The sequence below is a fragment of the Rhinolophus sinicus genome, linkage group LG03, assembly GCF_036562045.2.
Source record: "Rhinolophus sinicus isolate RSC01 linkage group LG03, ASM3656204v1, whole genome shotgun sequence".
In the NCBI taxonomy this organism is placed as follows: domain Eukaryota; kingdom Metazoa; phylum Chordata; class Mammalia; order Chiroptera; family Rhinolophidae; genus Rhinolophus; species Rhinolophus sinicus.
Window position 1 is genome coordinate 61,613,233 of NC_133753.1, and position 17,980 is coordinate 61,631,212.

Below are 17,980 nucleotides of genomic sequence, written 5' to 3' on the forward strand. Positions count from 1 at the left end.
TAACAAAAAATGGTAATTACATGAGGCCAAGGATGTGTTAAGCTTATTGTGATAAACATTTCACAATATATCCGTACATCAAATCATCACATTGTATACCTTAAACTTACACAATGTTATGTCAATTTTACTCAATAAAGCTGGAGAAAAAGTCATCACAGACTGGAGGTGAGACCAGTGTTATTTTGTATTTAATTGTTTCATTACATCAAGTATTAATTTCTCAATTTAGCTCACCATAATCTAGTTTTGTTGCCATCTTATCTCTACTTTTTAAAACTAACCCCTCTATATCCAGAGGTTTTAGTCAAATGTTTTATTTCACTTCTACACACACTAGTTCCAGAAATCAAGAATGTTATTCCCCCTAAAATCATTCATTCCACTTAATTAAGAGACCTAGATTCTAATTCCACCTGTGATTTTGGGAAGACACTTTTCTAGAACATTTCCTTATCTGTAACATACAGAGGCATGCTTAGAAGTTGGGATTTCTTTCTAGTTTAAAGAAGTTAGATGGTTAAACCCTAGGGCCTAGTTTGTACCACAGGCTTATAACCTGAGTTGTTATATTCCTTTATAAGAACACTTTGTTGGCTAAATTGATTTATGAACTTTAGAAAGCTTTGTATTTATATACAAACATGCTTCTACAAGAATGCCAAGGCCTTGGGAAGTAGCATGTTGTAGTGATACCTGAATTTAAGTTTCCCGGAATAGCTGTGAGGTCTTGGGTCACAGCCCTCTCTGAGCCTGTTTCTTTCTCTGTAACTTGCTCTATGTTCCTTACAGGTCTGTTCTGAAGATTATCTAAAGAGAAAGTAATGTGAAAAAATTTGTGTACTTGTAAACAGAGTACTTATTTGTTAGACATTACATTGTTTCTAATGGCTGATAAAATATCATCAAAGAAAAGTGCTTCCATAAAAATTTTATTTATCCTCACAACAACCCTGTGAGGTAGGGTGATCAGGGCATTTGAAGATGAGAAAACTAAATCTACATTACTTGTTCATGGCTATACTGCATAGTAAATATGTAGAAATTAAATTGAGATTTTTAAATGTCCATGACTTCATATTGATTCACATGGAAAAAGGCAGAGAGAATATTAACTCCCCCCTACCTTAACGCCAAAAGGACACTGCCTTGAAAAATCCCATTTCAAAAGATGAAAGTAGTATTTCATTGCTTATTTCTACAAAGATTTATAAAATAAAAAAATAGTGAAATATTTTACAGTTAATATATATAATGGTCTCATTCAGGGATATGTCCTTCAGCTGTGAATATAATCAACTATTCCAAGTGCTAGAAATGCAAACTCTTAAAAGTATGAAAGAAATAATGAGCAGTAGCCTCAATCTTCTTTATTATTCCTCCATGTATCTTGAATAAGTTCTGTAAAATCTGGTCCCAGTTTAAAAAAAGAAAACTCTACCACAAAGAGATGTCTAGTAAACTTATTTTGTTGCCTACTCTCAAACCACTGTCACATTTAAAACAGTGATTTCCTGAACTTGGCTATTAGAATCAGTTGGAGAGAGCTTTTAAAAAACAAACTCTTAGGTCTCACTCTAGACCCAATGAGAGAATTTTGCAGGGGCTAGGCCTCAGAAATCTGTATTTGAAAAGCTCAGAGTAATTCTAATGAACAGCCAGGTTTGGGAAGCACTATTTTAAAATACTAATATCAAAACCATAAAGTAAATAAGTATAAACTTGTTGCTCTCTTATCCCCCTTTTAAAAATTTCTCAAAACACATATCCCCTAGAATTCTTGCCTTTGGGCAAGTAATTTCAATTCAAGATACAGAGAAACATTTTATAAAAATGTATCCTAGAGAGTGAGACTTGGATTCCAATAATTTAAGTAGCATTTAAATATAAGATACTGAATTTTGTGGTTCTTATTCTGAACATTTAAAATGTATTTTATACAGGTTCCTAGCAGGCTTTCAACTCGGGAAGACATGAAAAGTAAAAGCACATCAGCACTGAAAAAATTCTATACTCAAATATAGGTCATGAGAGGAATAAGAAAGTGAATGAATGACAACCTAAGGCCTTTTGGCCCATACATTTTTGTTCCCAGTCCACTCTTCCCCTATAAGGGGAAATAAAATAAACATTCTTTCCTAGTTGCTTGGCATAGTTATTCGGTGGGTAACTATTAACTAAGTTAATTTTAGATACACAAGATTAAAAGATATAACAAATAAATACCTAGGAAGACAAAGAAATCAGGTAAGAAAACCTTAACTAGCTAATGATGTGTTATATAACACCATCTTGTTAGTACAATTAAATGAAGGCTTCAGTGTCCTTTACGTTACAGCTTTATGTGATTGACACAAGACGCGGAAGAGATCTGGTCCTTATGAAGAATTCTGTGCTCGCTGTAAAGATTTGTAGGAATAATGAAATGCTTTCTTCATTGATGAGATGAAGTCTCTTGTTTTACAGGTAAGTTGACTGAACAAAACAATGAAAAACGAACTTCTTTAGAAGGCTGAATGAAAGTAATATCTAGCTGAAAAAGTCATTGGCCAAAGAGAACTTTTAAAAAAACCATTCTATGTTTAACCCTAAAAAACAAAAAACAAACAAACCAGAAAAATATTTTTAAAAAAATGTACATACATTTTCACTGACAGTTATAAGAAAATAGCCATTTATAGAAGTTAAAATGCTTTCAACAAATTACCCCAAAATTTTGGGAAACAAGATAAAGCCATCGGGTAAATAAATATACATACTAGCCAATATAAAACAATTTCTAGTTTCAAATTGTTATCAATTCTTTTAAGACCCAAGGAGAAATTTGGTGATATAAATCTGATTAGGGCTACATATATTACATGTAATTAAAAAACACAACTGATTAAAACATCCTAACAATAATACAAATATTTAAAAGAATGTCTTAAAAGTCAGACACTTATCACTGGAAATACCACAATTATGTACTTCAGAGTTGTAATGTGTATATAGGTCACTTTTGCTGTGTCTTATCGGGTATCCAGCTCTCCTGCATTTACTACAGTCAGTTTTTAAGAGTTCATGTTTCCTGCGTGATCTGAAGGGGCTGGGCACATCTCAGTTCATAAAATATACACCTCCGCTTAACTAAATGGAAGTGTCTAAGACAACATCTACAGAGAAAGAAAGGGTAATGAGAAGATAAATATTACATTAAAGTGGAAGAAAATTGGATAGTTGTCTCTTTATAAATTTTAAATTTTGCATTAAATTTAAAATGACAAGTCAATTAATGAAGAAAAATAAATTGGTCTCAAGAAATTTTCTCAGGCCATACAAAATTTCCCTTAGTTTACTTCTTTACAGAATTTTGTTATGCTTGATTCATTTGTCAGTTGACTTTAGGGAAGTCTCCCTAGCATAGGACTGAAAATGGCTTTACAACTAAATGAAAGATGATTAAAAGTTGGTGTTTATTTAAAGTGCCCACAGGCACAATGGTAAGGTGTTTACATTTCCCTTTAAGTTATGGGAAAGCCCTTTGAGACTGTATTTACTTAATCAGAAAAGCTTTCAGCAATTCCAATGCATACTGAAAGTTTAGATCTTGTATAGGTTTTGGGTTTTGCTGTTTGAGCATAAAAAGGGAGCAAGGAGAAGTGTAACTAGGTTCACAATTTTGAGCAAGAGCATATGTAAAGGTAACGTATGTACATTTTATTTCAAGAAAGACAGAAGACAAACAGCATAAAGATGCCCAGATGCCCTAAAGATAAATACATTTCGAAGATTCTCATTAAAATGAGTCTGTAGTATTTTTTCCTGCAAGCAAAATACCTTTCTTTAAATTAAAACAAAAACAAAAAAACCAGTATTCTGAATTGCAAATGCTTCTGCTTTTTTTTTTTTTTTTGCAGAAAACCTGCCATGATTATTTTTTTAATGAATAAGGATTTTCCACAAAACAGGCTTGCTCTACATGCTAGATTTTTAAACAGTTCAGTGACACAATATGCTAACTACATACACAACAGATAATATAGTAAGAAAACACTCAACCTGATGAAAAGTTAAAATCTTCATTAATACACTGAAAATTGACATAACTCATGCCTTTAAAATCAAAAATACAAAAATTAAATGTTTTCCTAAAAAGATTTCCTTATTTTAAGGATTCATTTGAAAATGAAGCTGCATGTAATTTGTACAATAAGTTGTACAAGTAAACAGGTAATATACATAAAAAATTAAGTGACATACTCCTCAATTATCAGTTGTCCACCTTTAATTTCCAATACTGTACTTTCTTAACAAGCATACAAAATATCAAACTTCTCTTTAGAAAAAGTGCCGTTCTTTGACATCCTTTACACAAAAACAGTCTGAGCCTGTGGCATGTTAATGCAGTCGAGAGGCAAAGCATACTAACTTTTACAAATTCTACCTTCCATAAAAAGCCTCCCGAAAAGGAGATTACACACCACTATAAAAATATCAACCTCTTGTGGTAGCTGCATTAGAGAACCAAGGCTTGAAGACTATTTTCATATAGCATAGAAAACCACTATGAGAGCATATTAACTGCATTGGTGGCTTGGGAGTTTACTGTGCCACAGGATTATGCATAGCTACTGTAAGGTACCAAGACTGTTACACAGAGCTTTAAGTTGATTGTAACTGAGAGCATAACAGAGGTACTACCAGCCCATGCAAAATAACTAAAAATACTGAGTCACTGTGCTGAATACTTCATTCCTGGAGGAAACCAAAGGCAGCAGTAACCAGATCAAGCCCAACAGGTGACTAAACTCATTCTCCTCAAAGATTGGTAAGCACAGTGAAGTCTGAGGTATACCTTTATCCATTAAATCTGTGTGCCATTGCAAGATATTACCATTTGGGAACACATGCCATCACAATGGTTTAAATCTTTTGAATATTAGTCATTCATATATTCTTATCTACCCAGTCTCTTGATTTTTGAAAAGATTTCACCTACAGTAGAATATTACAGAAACAAAATATAAATGCATGGCTTTCTAAATGCAACTTACATGGACTAAAAGTAGAGAATATTTTTAAACAAATATACAATATGCAGGCAGACAAAGCAGGAAAACGGCCATTCAAATGTATAATAAAAAACTAAAAATTGACTATTTCCAGAAAACTATGAAGCGCCTCAACTAAAAGGAATGCATAATGAAATTCTAATCTAATACAGGTCAAAAATGTAAAAAGGTTATAAACCTTAACAGGAAAAATAAAACAACTTTTACTGGCCATTCCTGTTGAAATGAGAATCTTAAAGTAACAGAAAAGTGGCTACAAACCCACTTAGAGCACCAAACAGAGAGAAAATAAAAGTCCATTTTCATCTCTGTTATTATCATAAAATCCTGTGTGACTACAGGTCAAACTGCTGGTGGCAGAAACAGAATTCTTTATAAACTGCAGATGTCCTGTACATAAAAAAATTTCACTGGAGTTGCACTAGTTCTAAAGACTCTTCTGTTTTAGCCTACCTACTGTATGTATTCAATCTGAGATAAAGTCTCTTTCTGTAACCCTTGATTATTATTGGGCACCAAAGATAAGAAAAGCAAGACGGGGTACAAAAATGCAAAATTTCAACAGTAATGGCAATGTTTTGTCTTAGTCCAAAAGGGTCCTGCATTCTCTCCCCCTTCAGTGATTTGACAAGTCTTTGTACTTAATCTGGGGGCAGCAAATCATGCAAGCGAAATCTGTCTCTGATGTGAGGTCGAACATCTTCATTCTGTGTGGAGAAAAAGACATTGTAAAGGCCACGTGATTTCAAAGATATGATCCTTTATGAACCAGACCATTATGAACATTGCAGAAAAATGCATCACTTTTTATTTTACAACTTGTATTAGTTTGTTTGCCAAACATAAATGTGCTACACAGAAGCCGTTAACTTAAATTTAGATTAAAAAAAAAAATTGTCATTAAAGTTTTAATTTTGTAAGAATAATTACCCAGTAAGAGGTCAAACCAAAAGTTAGGTAAAAGCGTTAAGCCACTGAATTCTACTTTATACATTAGTTTTAAAATTAATCCACTGATATAGGAAACAGTTACCAGAATAAAGTTTCAGTAGCATAAGCAATAATTTTAGACCTGAACTATAAAAGCAAAATGAAATCAATTTAACACAACTAGTTAGTGACTTGCAAGAGGAAGGCCAGTGAAATAAAAAATTCAGTCTATAAATTTTTAAATTCTGTTAAGTATTTTAATATAATCTGTAAGGTTTGGAAATGCTTATAATCCTTTTCAATCTTTGCCCTAATCTCCCACCACGTTGACTTTAAAAAGTCAGTATACATAAAGTAAAGCATAAAAAGTCAGTATACATAAAGTAAAGCAATTTAAAAGATTTATTTCAATAAAGTTGAGGCAATAAAAACAAAAAGATAAATAAGATATACTTACCAGTTCTACAAGCTTCTCCAGAAATGGAATCAATTTTAGGAGTTCATTGTCATTTTTATCCATAAACCAGCTTTCTATAGGGATTCCATTAGACAGCTAAAATGATAAATAAGTCATTAAATCTTTTTTTTTTGGCCTACAGTTTGCCTACTTTGGAAAACCTTAATAAAGAAATCGAAGCCTAACTGGGGTTTCAAACGTAATTTCTTCTTAGTGTATATAAAACTAAACAAGAAAGATCGATTAAAACAAGTTTTGCATTAACATAACTAAAAAAATTATTCATTCAAAAAATAGTGACTATTAGTCAGTGCTAGGCATTGTGAATGAAGGGGTATTGTCAACAGATTGGCAACACAGAGACCAGTATCAGAAAGCATATACTTTTACACAAGGGACTGTCCCATTCATTCTTGTATTCTCAACAAATAGCAAGACAATCTGAAACAGTAGGAACATAACAAATTGACTCAATGCTATTTCACTGAAGAGTCTAAAAACAAGAATGCAAATTGTATTTTTTATAGTAAATAATCTCTAGTATAAAATATCTTTAAACATTTACATAGAACATAGTGTTTGAAATGGAGGGCACTGAAATGATTTGATCTAGGAACTAAGAAGAAATACTTAACATAATTAAAAATGCAAGCAAGTAAAAGTAGTGACCTAAGTTGAACATATTTCAATACTATATGCAGTCCCCCCCCTTTTTATTATGGACATTTTGAAATACAGAAGGGCAAACCTAATTTCATCTACACCCAACCCAATTTCCACTATCCCCATTCTGCACCAATTTATTGTGAAGGAAATCCCAGACATATCGCATGAACATGTTCATAATGTAAAATGTATCTTGCAAGGATGGCTCATCTCTAGTCAAAGTTCTATTTCAAAGAATCATTGACAAAGGGTACAAATATATTCACAAAACAGTCTAATATTGAAGAATGTGAAATCAAACAGACAAGAACATGGGTAAGTTATTTGTAATTCTTACATATGTTTACAATTAAATTACTGATTTAACAGTAAGTACTGATAAGAATGCTATTAAATGATGTATGTCTATCTTATAGTCCCTTCTTATTCTGATTTACTACTCAGATTTTCCTTTATTTATGTTGTAGTTCATTTAAAAGAAACTTTTCCACAAGGAATATACAAATTTGGCATTTCTAATTTTAAAGATGACACTAAATGGAAATTCCACCAGTAAAAATTCTGTTCTCCCATCATATTGTGTTTGGCAGCATTTGTCCTTATTGTGTTTTTCTTCCACTCTGTTTAGCCACCCTCTTCCTACCTGATATGCAAAGGCTTGTGGTGAGTTGTCAATTATTATAGTTTTTGAAAGATCTCTTCCAAGGATATTTAAGTCCTTTATATAGTTTCCTTGTACACAAACACAATGTTCACGAAAAAGTCGGTGCCTAAACATAAAAATAAAAACAAATTAAAAAAAAAAGAGCTCTAAAAAGTACAACATATACTAAAACATATGTACATACACATACCACAGGCTTTAGAGGTTAACCCTTATTAGTCTTGTCTCACAAAAGAAATTAAAATACAAACATGGGCCTAAGCTTTGGGGTACAGTTTTACTATTAAAATTCTTAGCAATTATTGAAACCTTACAACCAAATATTACCATGCCTTAAAGAACTCTGGTTTATCCCAAAATATTATATCAAATTATAAAGAGGGATTAAAAACTCTGTAAATTGTTTTTGTAATTTATTTACCCAGGAAAGCTCAGTTCAGATGCAGCATCTGGTTGTCAGCGAGGTCCTGCTTTTTAACCAATTTTCCAGATGGTTGACTGAGGCACAAGGAGGTCAAGTGACTTGCCCAAGGTCACACAGTAAGTCAGTGGTTAGCCCCGCATTGGAACCCAGGATCGTCCTGGCTCCCAGTCCTTTGCTCTAACCAGAAGACCACACAGCCTCCCTATCCCTGTACATGCCAGAATAGAAAATATAAGAAGGAATGTTTCTGTGTCGGCATTTAAAAAATGTTTTTAGTTTCCCTTACAGTTTCTGAGAAAAGGGGTGGAGGCCAAAACATTCCATCATTTCAACTTTTCCCAAACGCTCATCTTTCTTTTAATATAGTGTCTCTCTCTGTGTGTGTGTGTGTGTGTGTGTGTGTGTGCGCGCGCGCGCACTTGAAAAAACAAGGACTGAAATGATGAATTCAGATTTAAGTATAACCAGTGTAAACTGATATTTCGCCATTGATAAGATAGTAAAGTGAAAAAGTCTATATCATTTAAAAAAGCTATTAAAGGTTTTATAATACATACTGTAATAATTATATAATCTTCATTTAGCACTCAAAAATATTAGTCTCTGAATATTACTAGTAATTGATACAGATCACCTCGAAATACTCCATTTGTATACAGTAATAATTTGGTAGTTTGGCTTCCTTGTGTCTTAATCCCACTAAATTTTCAGGAGCTAGGGCCTACTCATACCTGTATTTTTAATCATGCAATTTCAAGAAAGGGACATTTTCTACCAACAAAATCTGTCATAGTTCTATCAACAATAACAAAACCCCAATAAAACTCAACCTTAAAAATATCAGTGCCAGTAGTGATGGCAAAGAGTGAGAATTTCACAAGCAGACAAAATGTAGTTTAAACAGTTCTTTCCTCCTTATTATAATGGATACTTTTAATTAGTTAAATGATTATCTACCTCTGAAAAGTTTAAAGACAGTCCTACTTTGAAATAAGGTCCTGGTTGGGCCTAAACAAGATTCTCTACTTTATGGCTTAAACATTTAAATATGAGGAAATTGGATGTACATGCAAGGCACTATTGATGCTTCTTCCCCAATAGCAAAATCACCCGTGACCAGAGACAACTAAATATATATGGGGGCACCAACAGTTACTTTCATTAGATTATACTAAAACCTCTCCAGTTATTCAGAAATCTGAGGGTCAGTAGCATGTATTTGCAGTTTTAGAAAGAGACTACTTTTACTAGTCATCAAATTTGCATTTGGACTCATGGGATTCCGAGATCATAGTAATTTCTGAGTCTACCTTGTCACCACCACAGAAGAATTCCCTACAACACTAATAAATTCAATATATTGTTCAAGAAGTTTTTCCTGTTTTTTTTTCAAAAAGTAATAAAACAAATTTAAACTCCCAAATATGTAGATTTTAGAAAACTAGTTTAAAAGAGGGATATTAATTTGTAGTAATATAATTGTGTGACTACAATTTGTCCTCCAGTAAAATGAAAGCTCCAAGGGAAGGGCTTGTGTTGCTCACCACTGTTCCCTGGAATATTGGAAGTACTGAATAAAAATCCTCAGAATGAATGAAGTGATCAAAGCAAAAATCACGTGTATACTTCTGTTCAAGTTAGGCAAAATGGTAATAAGTTATACTTTTATGAATAGAAAATACATTTTCTATTTTGCATGTGTGAAATTTGCTTATATGAAAGATAAAATGGAAACTAATGACAAAGTCAAATTTTAATCCTTTAGATTTAAAAAAAAATCATAGTTCTATTTATAAGAAAGAAAACCTCCTAAACATGGACATTAGGAAAAGCCTTTCAGCATAGTTGCAATGACTCAATAATAAAGGTACTATCAATAGTAGCAATTGAGCTTATGATTTTTCACTAGGATAATATGGGAGAAAGTATTCAAGAAAATGAATACTCAGCTATGACAGCTGTAATAAGCCTCTTGTGGCATCTCTCTCAGCTCTTGGTCAAAAACTCAAAGATTAACTCCTACATCTTACAGAATGCAGCAAGATTGCTGCAGTGTTACTACCTCAGTTGGACTAATTTTCAAACTGTTTTAAAATTACCCAAGGCACTCCCCACTTAACCAGGAACACACCCCATCTGCTGGCTCAGGACACACACAAGAACTGAGACCAGATCAGGATAACCTGAGTGACTAAGCCAATTGCAATTTCCAGTTAGATTCATGTAATATTTTCTTTCAATGGAAGATAAATTTGCTCTTGAAAAAAGCAAGTTTTATTTGATCCTTTCTGTTAAAAATTAACTTTATTTCTCTATGCCATTAAAAAGGTGACATAACATGCATTATCTCAGATACATAAAGGAAGTGAGAACATCATGCACACAGTGAAAAATTCCACATACCCCACTCTCCCCCCAATCCCAAAAAAGGTGAGGATACAGCTGTTAACAATAAATAAATACGTTTGATCTTTGTATCCATTTAAGAACGTCTGTCTGGAGTTATATCCTTAAGAACTCTTTTTAAAGAGTTTTGGGGCTTAAAAAGTTCATTTATTTTCACCATTCAACCCAAGAAATCTCTATATATGCCGCCCACTGAAAAAGGACATGAAAATTACTATAATCATCGTAATTTCACAGATCAGTGTGACAGACATTTCCACTATTTCTTAATTGAATTTACCTGACCAGTTGCTTTTTAGGGTCTAGTATGTTCAGTAACTTGTCTGCATACACCTTCTTAGAAGCAGTAAAAAGAATGATCTACAAATTCAGGGGAAAAGAAGTAATCATTATAAATTATCTAAATATGGGTACTACGTTGAATAAAATAAAAATACTTATGTAATTAGCTTATGCATGTTTACCTCGTACATCTGAGACATTCGTTCCAGGAATTCCCTGAAGAATGGCCTTAATCTCACATAAACCTGAAGAAATACAAAGATAGGCTTCAGCAAATAAACATATAAAATAGAAACTATTTATAAGGTATGTTGTGTCCTAACTCTGGATATGTTAGCAAGTTCATATTTTAAAAAAATAAAAAAGTTTCCTAAGTACCACTCAACCAGATATATTTCACATACCAAAAATCACCTAAAACAACCTTTTGGTAGGCTAATAATAATCATTGGTGATAATTTCACTTTTTAATAGTTAAATAGCAGCGTACAATAGTATTTCATGGAATATAATTTTAATAAACATTTAAACTAAAAATATGAGGTTTCCCTCTGAGAGTTTGATCCACCAATCAGCTCCATCTTCCAGCCAGGTAGCATCCATCCAATTATTAGGCAAGCTGTGTGTCCATCTCTAGCTGACCTGTCTCAATGACCTTCCTCAATAATTACTCAGAATTTCTTCTCAACAATCACCTGCTAAGAATATCTTTATTTTAAATTTCTATTAAGGTAAGCAATGTTCAAGAAAGAGATGTTGGGATTGGTGGGTTTAAACACCTGAAATTTTTCAGAAATCAATCTTCTTGTTCTACATTTATTGATTCAGATGTAGCACTAAATTAGCACTACTGGGCTACTTGAGATAGAAAATACAATAGTGAAACACCAGTTACCCAAAGAACTGCCTTATATACATTATTTTCTTATTTCTGTGTGCCTTCTTGCCTACATTTAATGTAACTCTTATAATATACCTCAATATTCAAAAAGCACAAATATAAGCCATGAGCAACCACTAAAATTGATTTACAAGATTTTGACTCCTTTAAATTATATTCATTTTGTGATAAAATTTTATAAAATTTTGTACTCCACTTAAAGGTGATTATCAACCTCAATTACCATGAACAACAAGTATCTACAGAACACCTATGTATCAGATTCACTGGATCCAGATTAAAAAAATCTGTGATGGCAAGAAATTCAAAATCTAGGCCTCATGGAGTTTAACTGTCATCAGTGCACATCCACATAAAAATGCCCTCATGATAAAAATCTAGTTCTAGGAATGTTTTAGGGCAGAACAGAGGAATCATGCAAAGGATTCTTGGAGGTAGGGACTATGTACTATCAATCTTTGTATTTCCAAAGCCCAAAGGGCATAAGACGATGCCAAATATATAGTAAGTACTTGATAAAAATCTGTTGTGAAATAGAACTGCCTGAAGTTAAGCAATATAGACAAAATAGAGAGGCAACCCTACATGACTACACAAGGACAACTATTGAATTTCCTTAAGTACTGATTACTTATGGAAGACAAATTTCAAACAATTATTAATATGCTAATAATATCACTCTAACCCCACCTACAGGCTAGAATGATAAAAGTATATTTGTTTTTAGTTCTATTAGACATTTTATCTCAATTTCTTGACTAGTCAAAAACAAAGTAAGATACCTATCCCTACCCCTAGCAAATAAAAACAACAAAATCCTCAGTATTCAATCACTATCTTTAAGGATGAGGTACAAAAAAATTTAACGAGTTGCTAATTAATTTTAATATTTTCATCCTAAAACATTTGGTATAGTTTGTGGCCTGGGTTGAAAACCACACCTTATTTGTTTGGCAATCCATGTAACTAACAGATTTTAGATATATTACTACCTTTGCTGGCAAAATCATTTTCTATTAACTATGGGTCTTGTCAAAATAGGTTTGTTATGGTTAAGAAAAAAGAAAACAAACCATCAATTCTGCCAATAGTTTTTTCAATTACCTGATCTTGAGGAGGATGATAAACCATGAACTATCAGAGCCTTTTGTTTGTGGCTAAGGTTTATCACTTACGTGCCTTTAATAATAAAAAAATTTCACTTCTGCATATGTATAAACGTTTTCAATATCCCTGTTATCACTTGCTCCATACTGTAAAAGAAGAGAAGCAGGGCCTCAGTAATTTGGGATGTTTCCTCTGAACACTCACACACTTCCATTGTAAAGGAATACTTCTATTTAAACAATATTATCCAAGTATAAAAGTGGAATGCTGTACAAAGGTGTCATTTTCCAACTTCTTATACAGTGAATTTCAGAATAGGTCGACTTCATTATGCATTTGACTATATTTAAATATAAAATACATCTTAAATTTGACATTACTTTAAAAATGTGCTTGTGTACTGGGGATGAAAGGTGGCACTGAAAATGGGAGAATATGTTGCTAGAGTGTTTCCTTACCATGAGAATAGAGTTAATTGTTGATTATAAAAGTTCCTACCCTCAGAACAGTCACCTTTTGAAAAGGAAGGTGTTTCAGGATTAAAAAACTTAAGCAGAAACAGAGGTGGTTAGTGACAAAGGTACAAAGTATCAGTGAAGTGGGGTTGGGTTGGGACCACATGGGGTTCTGCCATGTGCTGCAAAGGCAAAATCTCAAAGAAAAACAGAAAGAGAGACATAGGGCGGGCAGGGTCTAAGTCATTTGGGTGATATATTAAAGCAGAGATATCTAGAAATCAAGAAGCACTAAGTATTGTCCAGTAGGAAACAAAGAACACTTGCAAGGTATGTATAATACAGTGAGATTACAATCACTTATTGTGTTAGGTCACACAGATATATTAATATACAGATGCACACCTAGGCATGCCTCCAAATGCTTCAAAAACTATTCCACAGATGTTTTTAACTTCATTTTCTTCTCCTAAACAACAAAGATTCCTGTTCTGAGCTGCCAATTCCCTATTTTTTACATTCTTTCTCTACTTAATATTTCACCAACCATCCTTCCTCAAACATACAACTCTTCAAAACTATGGAGTCTCTCAAATGTAAGATTAGGCCAAAAGTTTCATTTTAGTATTGTATACATATGTTCCTTCACATATACAGCAATTGTTCTGTCTTCACTACAAATAGTTTTAATCTATCACTAAACCAAATGTATTCTGAAAAGTCAATAGTTTTAAAAATAACGCATAATGCTATGAGAATTATCATATAAAAATACAATACACAAAGAAATGTCTTAAATAAGGTTGACTAATACCCAAAGATAGGGATTTATGAACATATGTTCATTATGCAAAACTTTTAAATAAAATCTATTAGAATAATATCTGCTAAATAGTGATAATGGGACTAATCTTGTATCATCTATTATGGACTGATTTTACCAAAATTTAAATTTCATATAGAAGAGTGATAAATATATAACAGAAAATATTACATTAACAGTACATTAACACTACTTGATATGAACAATACCTGACAGCCCATACTTTGGTATTGAGACAATGAGAATGTTTGACAATTGTGTATATAGATAGTCCTAATAGGCCATAAATGGTTAATAGGACTAGATTTAATAATAGTACTTAAAATAGCAATCCAGTTATAAATTCATTATATTTTGTGATAGTCTTATTTAAATTCAGATTCATGCCTAAGCATGTAATGTCAAATTATATACACTGAGTATTCTGACTGCTAGTTTACCAAACCTTTATCCATTATCAGATTAACAGCATGACGATAGAAAAGAGAGAGAGGGCGAGACAGAAAGAGAGAAAGAGAGAGAGAGAGAGAGAGGAAGGGAGGGAGAGGGAGGGAGGGAAGAAGGGAGAGAGAGGGAGGGGGAGGGGGAGAGACAGAGAGAGAGAGAAAGAGAGAGAAAGACGCCCAAAGATAGCCGTTTCAATTTGTGGGCAAATGATTAAGGAAAAAAATTTCTTACATGTAAAATCTTTTTTGGAAAAATATTTCTAAATGGTTTTAAGCAGATAATATGACCATAATACATTCAAAAATAAACATCTTTAATCGTTTTCCCATGATATCCTTTGAACTTATTTGCTACACTCTTGTAGGAAAGAAAAATGGTAAATTCAGTGGGACTCACCCACTTAAGAGAAGGGCATCTTTAAATTAAAAAAAAAAATGATTGGTGAATGTGATCTACTTTATCAGCAGTAAGAATTTAAAGCAGTAGAAAACTAACAACACCGGGGAATGTGAAGAATGAGATGCTACAAATAACTGAAAAATCTTACCATTAGTAGATACCATAAGTGTACAGGCGGCTCTGCCAATTTTTTAACCCTTCTGTACACCTCAGTTTAAAATGGGTACAACAGCACCTACCTCATAGGTTGTGAGGTTTAAATAAGTTAATGCATTTAAGTACCTAGAACAGTGCCTGGCACATTGAGCCTACAAATAGCTATTACTACTATCCAGTGTATTATTTAAAACTAATCAGTTATAAGGGAAATATGACAGTTATAAGGGGAACATGAGTATGGAACGAGTATGATTCTATGGGGCAGAACTGGGCAACCTTTATTTAACTCAAAGAGCAAGTCCCATGGCCTCAAACTATGGGACAGTAGGAAAGGGACAGTAATAATGAATTGCATTAGTTGATAGGTCAACAATTGTACATAACATTTTCTTAACACCAATATCAGAGCATATAGACAAAACCCCCAACCTTCTCCATAGAAGGAGGGTTGCTCAGGTAGGCCCTCGGAGGCCTCAACTTCATAGCCTATTGGGTGATTTTACAGTCATCTCTTTGTAGGTGGATCAATCTGGGAATGAATAGGTAAATACTAAAGCATCAGAACCAATAAAAAACAAAAATCTCCAAACTAAAGGCTTCTGCAAAACTTTACACTGTATTAAGTAGAAATAAATTTAAAAAATAATTGTCTTACACAGTCCAAGTGGGATAAAGTGAAGCTTAATGTATTCATATAAATGGTATATTAAGAGTAGCTATGAAGAATAATTTTCAAGTAAAAATTAGCCACTTATGTATTATTTTAAATTGAAATGTATACATATACTTGTGTATATAAACAAACTATTGATGTGTTTATATTCAATTTTAGTCATTTTAAAAGCAATAAAAGGCCATTTTAGTGAATTACAAATATTGCCTATAAAAACTCTGAAGTCTCCAATTTAACACGCTTAGTAACCAAGTGTCACCTTTCCTAAATTTGCAGAACATTGTCAGGTGTTGAACAAGAACTTTCCATGTACTTTCAATAAACTGCTTCTAATTTTAAGATACATTTACAAAGAATGCAAAGAATTCCCCATGAAATACATTTTCTTGTCTTTGAGAAGTAGACAATTATAGGTTTCAGCTATATCGTTCCTTTTGTAACCTAAAAATAATAATGATGAAAAATGAATGCCAATGACTGACTATACTTATTAATAAGGATAGGAAAAGTTACTTTAAAATTATTTTTAATATTAACCCACAATTGTCAAAATATTGTTCCCTGACCACCTGAAATAGCACTCCTCAATACTAAGTGTCCACAACCTCAAATGTTTTATTTACGACACAAATATACATACTACTTTTGTACAAAATTATGCTTTATGAAGGTAAAAACAAAATGCCTCTTGGTTAATTATCAATTTAAGTCAGAGCCTGAGAGAAAGAAAAGCTTGATTAGGAATTTAATATAAAACTCTCCATTTAAACGACAGCTTTTTTCTTCATGAAGCAAAAACACTGCCTTTTCTAGGAAAGACTATAGAGGAGATAAGAAGCCACTGACCCTCTACTTCTCTTGTTCTGTTGTATAAAATATTTGAGATCCTTAAGAAAATTACCCTAGGATGTAGGTTTCCAAGAAAATAAACTATAATAACTGGGAAGAGAGGCTGAGCTTTGCTAAACATGGGTTTCCCACCCAGTTTTCCCCCCAACTTTTCCCATAAAAGCAACCTCTACTAGTAAAGCAAAGCATCCTTTAGCAAGTCGCTCCCTACAGGATCCTATCTCTCCTTGAGTGCTTACCACAATCTGATTTCTGGACAGCTGACCCAAAGCTTGTTGATTTTACTGATCTTCAGAAAGCCACTGACTGGCTAAAGTCTTAAAGGTGAACAGAGTCAAAAATCAGATGCCCCTGCCATACTTTACAGAATGAGGAGTTGGACAACACAGTTACGTTTGGCTGCACTGTGGTGAAACATATGAGGCATCTTCTTTTTGTCTTCAATTAGCCACGTTTGGGCTGAGTAGCTCTATTACATCTTCAAAAAACTGAGCTCCAGTTCTTGATGGAGACAGAGGAAGGTCATTGAGGAGGTTGTTCAGCTCAAGAGCTAAGTGAAAAATCTGTCTTTTGATTCAGTCCTGCTTGTGGATAGAAGTCATCTTCTGGATGGAAGAGGGAGTGAGATGACCTAGAGTCTTGAATTGGTGGATCTGCAGGAACAGAAACTAAATACAGTGGAGACCTCTTAACCGAGTAACACCACGAGATGGATTTCCTGATAATGCGTCAATATACGCTAAATACAAAGATTAAACACGTGCATGACAACTGATTATGCACTTGTTTTTCCAGATGTCAAATGCATTTATAACATTCTACGAATAACGACATTTTCCCAGTAACTAACTATAAATCAATTTATGGGAAAAAATACCAATTTAAGGGGGAGGGAAGACCTATTCAAACAAAAATCAAAACACTTTACCTTTGTGAGTGCCATACCCTCACTTTAAAAACTCGGTTCTTCTTTCCAATTACTTTTTCCTCCATATACACAAACTACAATCTGTCTATTCATATAGTGTCAGTAGTAACATACATCAAATTTTGAGTTGGATTTTTCAGGTATTTTTTTAATCCCCTAGAAATGGAATTCAAATACACTCAAGGTACTAAATTGAGGCTTGAATAATCTACCTGCTCGTAAATTCTAAGACTCGCATTAACTACGCTGAGTCCTACTTATTAATCAAGAGTATAAATCATGAAGTCAGGCAATCTTTAAATATGAGTAATGGCCACCTTAAATTTCCCTCAAACTCTCATCTAAGAAAACTAAGA

General features: G+C 33.1%; 1 protein-coding gene across 4 annotated transcripts in view; it reads right to left on the reverse strand.

Moving 5' to 3' along the window:
* Positions 1-916: 916 nt before the first annotated feature.
* Positions 917-17,980, reverse strand: part of CTDSPL2 (CTD small phosphatase like 2) — an 88,109-nt gene continuing 71,045 nt past the window's right edge. For 3 of the 4 annotated variants that reach the window (XM_019725320.2, XM_074327825.1, XM_074327826.1), the window contains exons 9-13: positions 11,066-11,128; positions 10,882-10,961; positions 7,751-7,877; positions 6,442-6,537; positions 3,914-5,761 (exon numbers count right to left, since the gene is read on the reverse strand). In XM_019725320.2, the coding sequence (XP_019580879.1) occupies positions 5,696-5,761; positions 6,442-6,537; positions 7,751-7,877; positions 10,882-10,961; positions 11,066-11,128 (432 nt within the window). In that variant the 3' untranslated portion in view covers positions 3,914-5,695. Of the gene's footprint in view, positions 5,762-6,441; positions 6,538-7,750; positions 7,878-10,881; positions 10,962-11,065; positions 11,129-17,980 lie in introns of all 4 variants that reach the window. The other variant, XM_019725319.2, reaches the window with a different exon arrangement.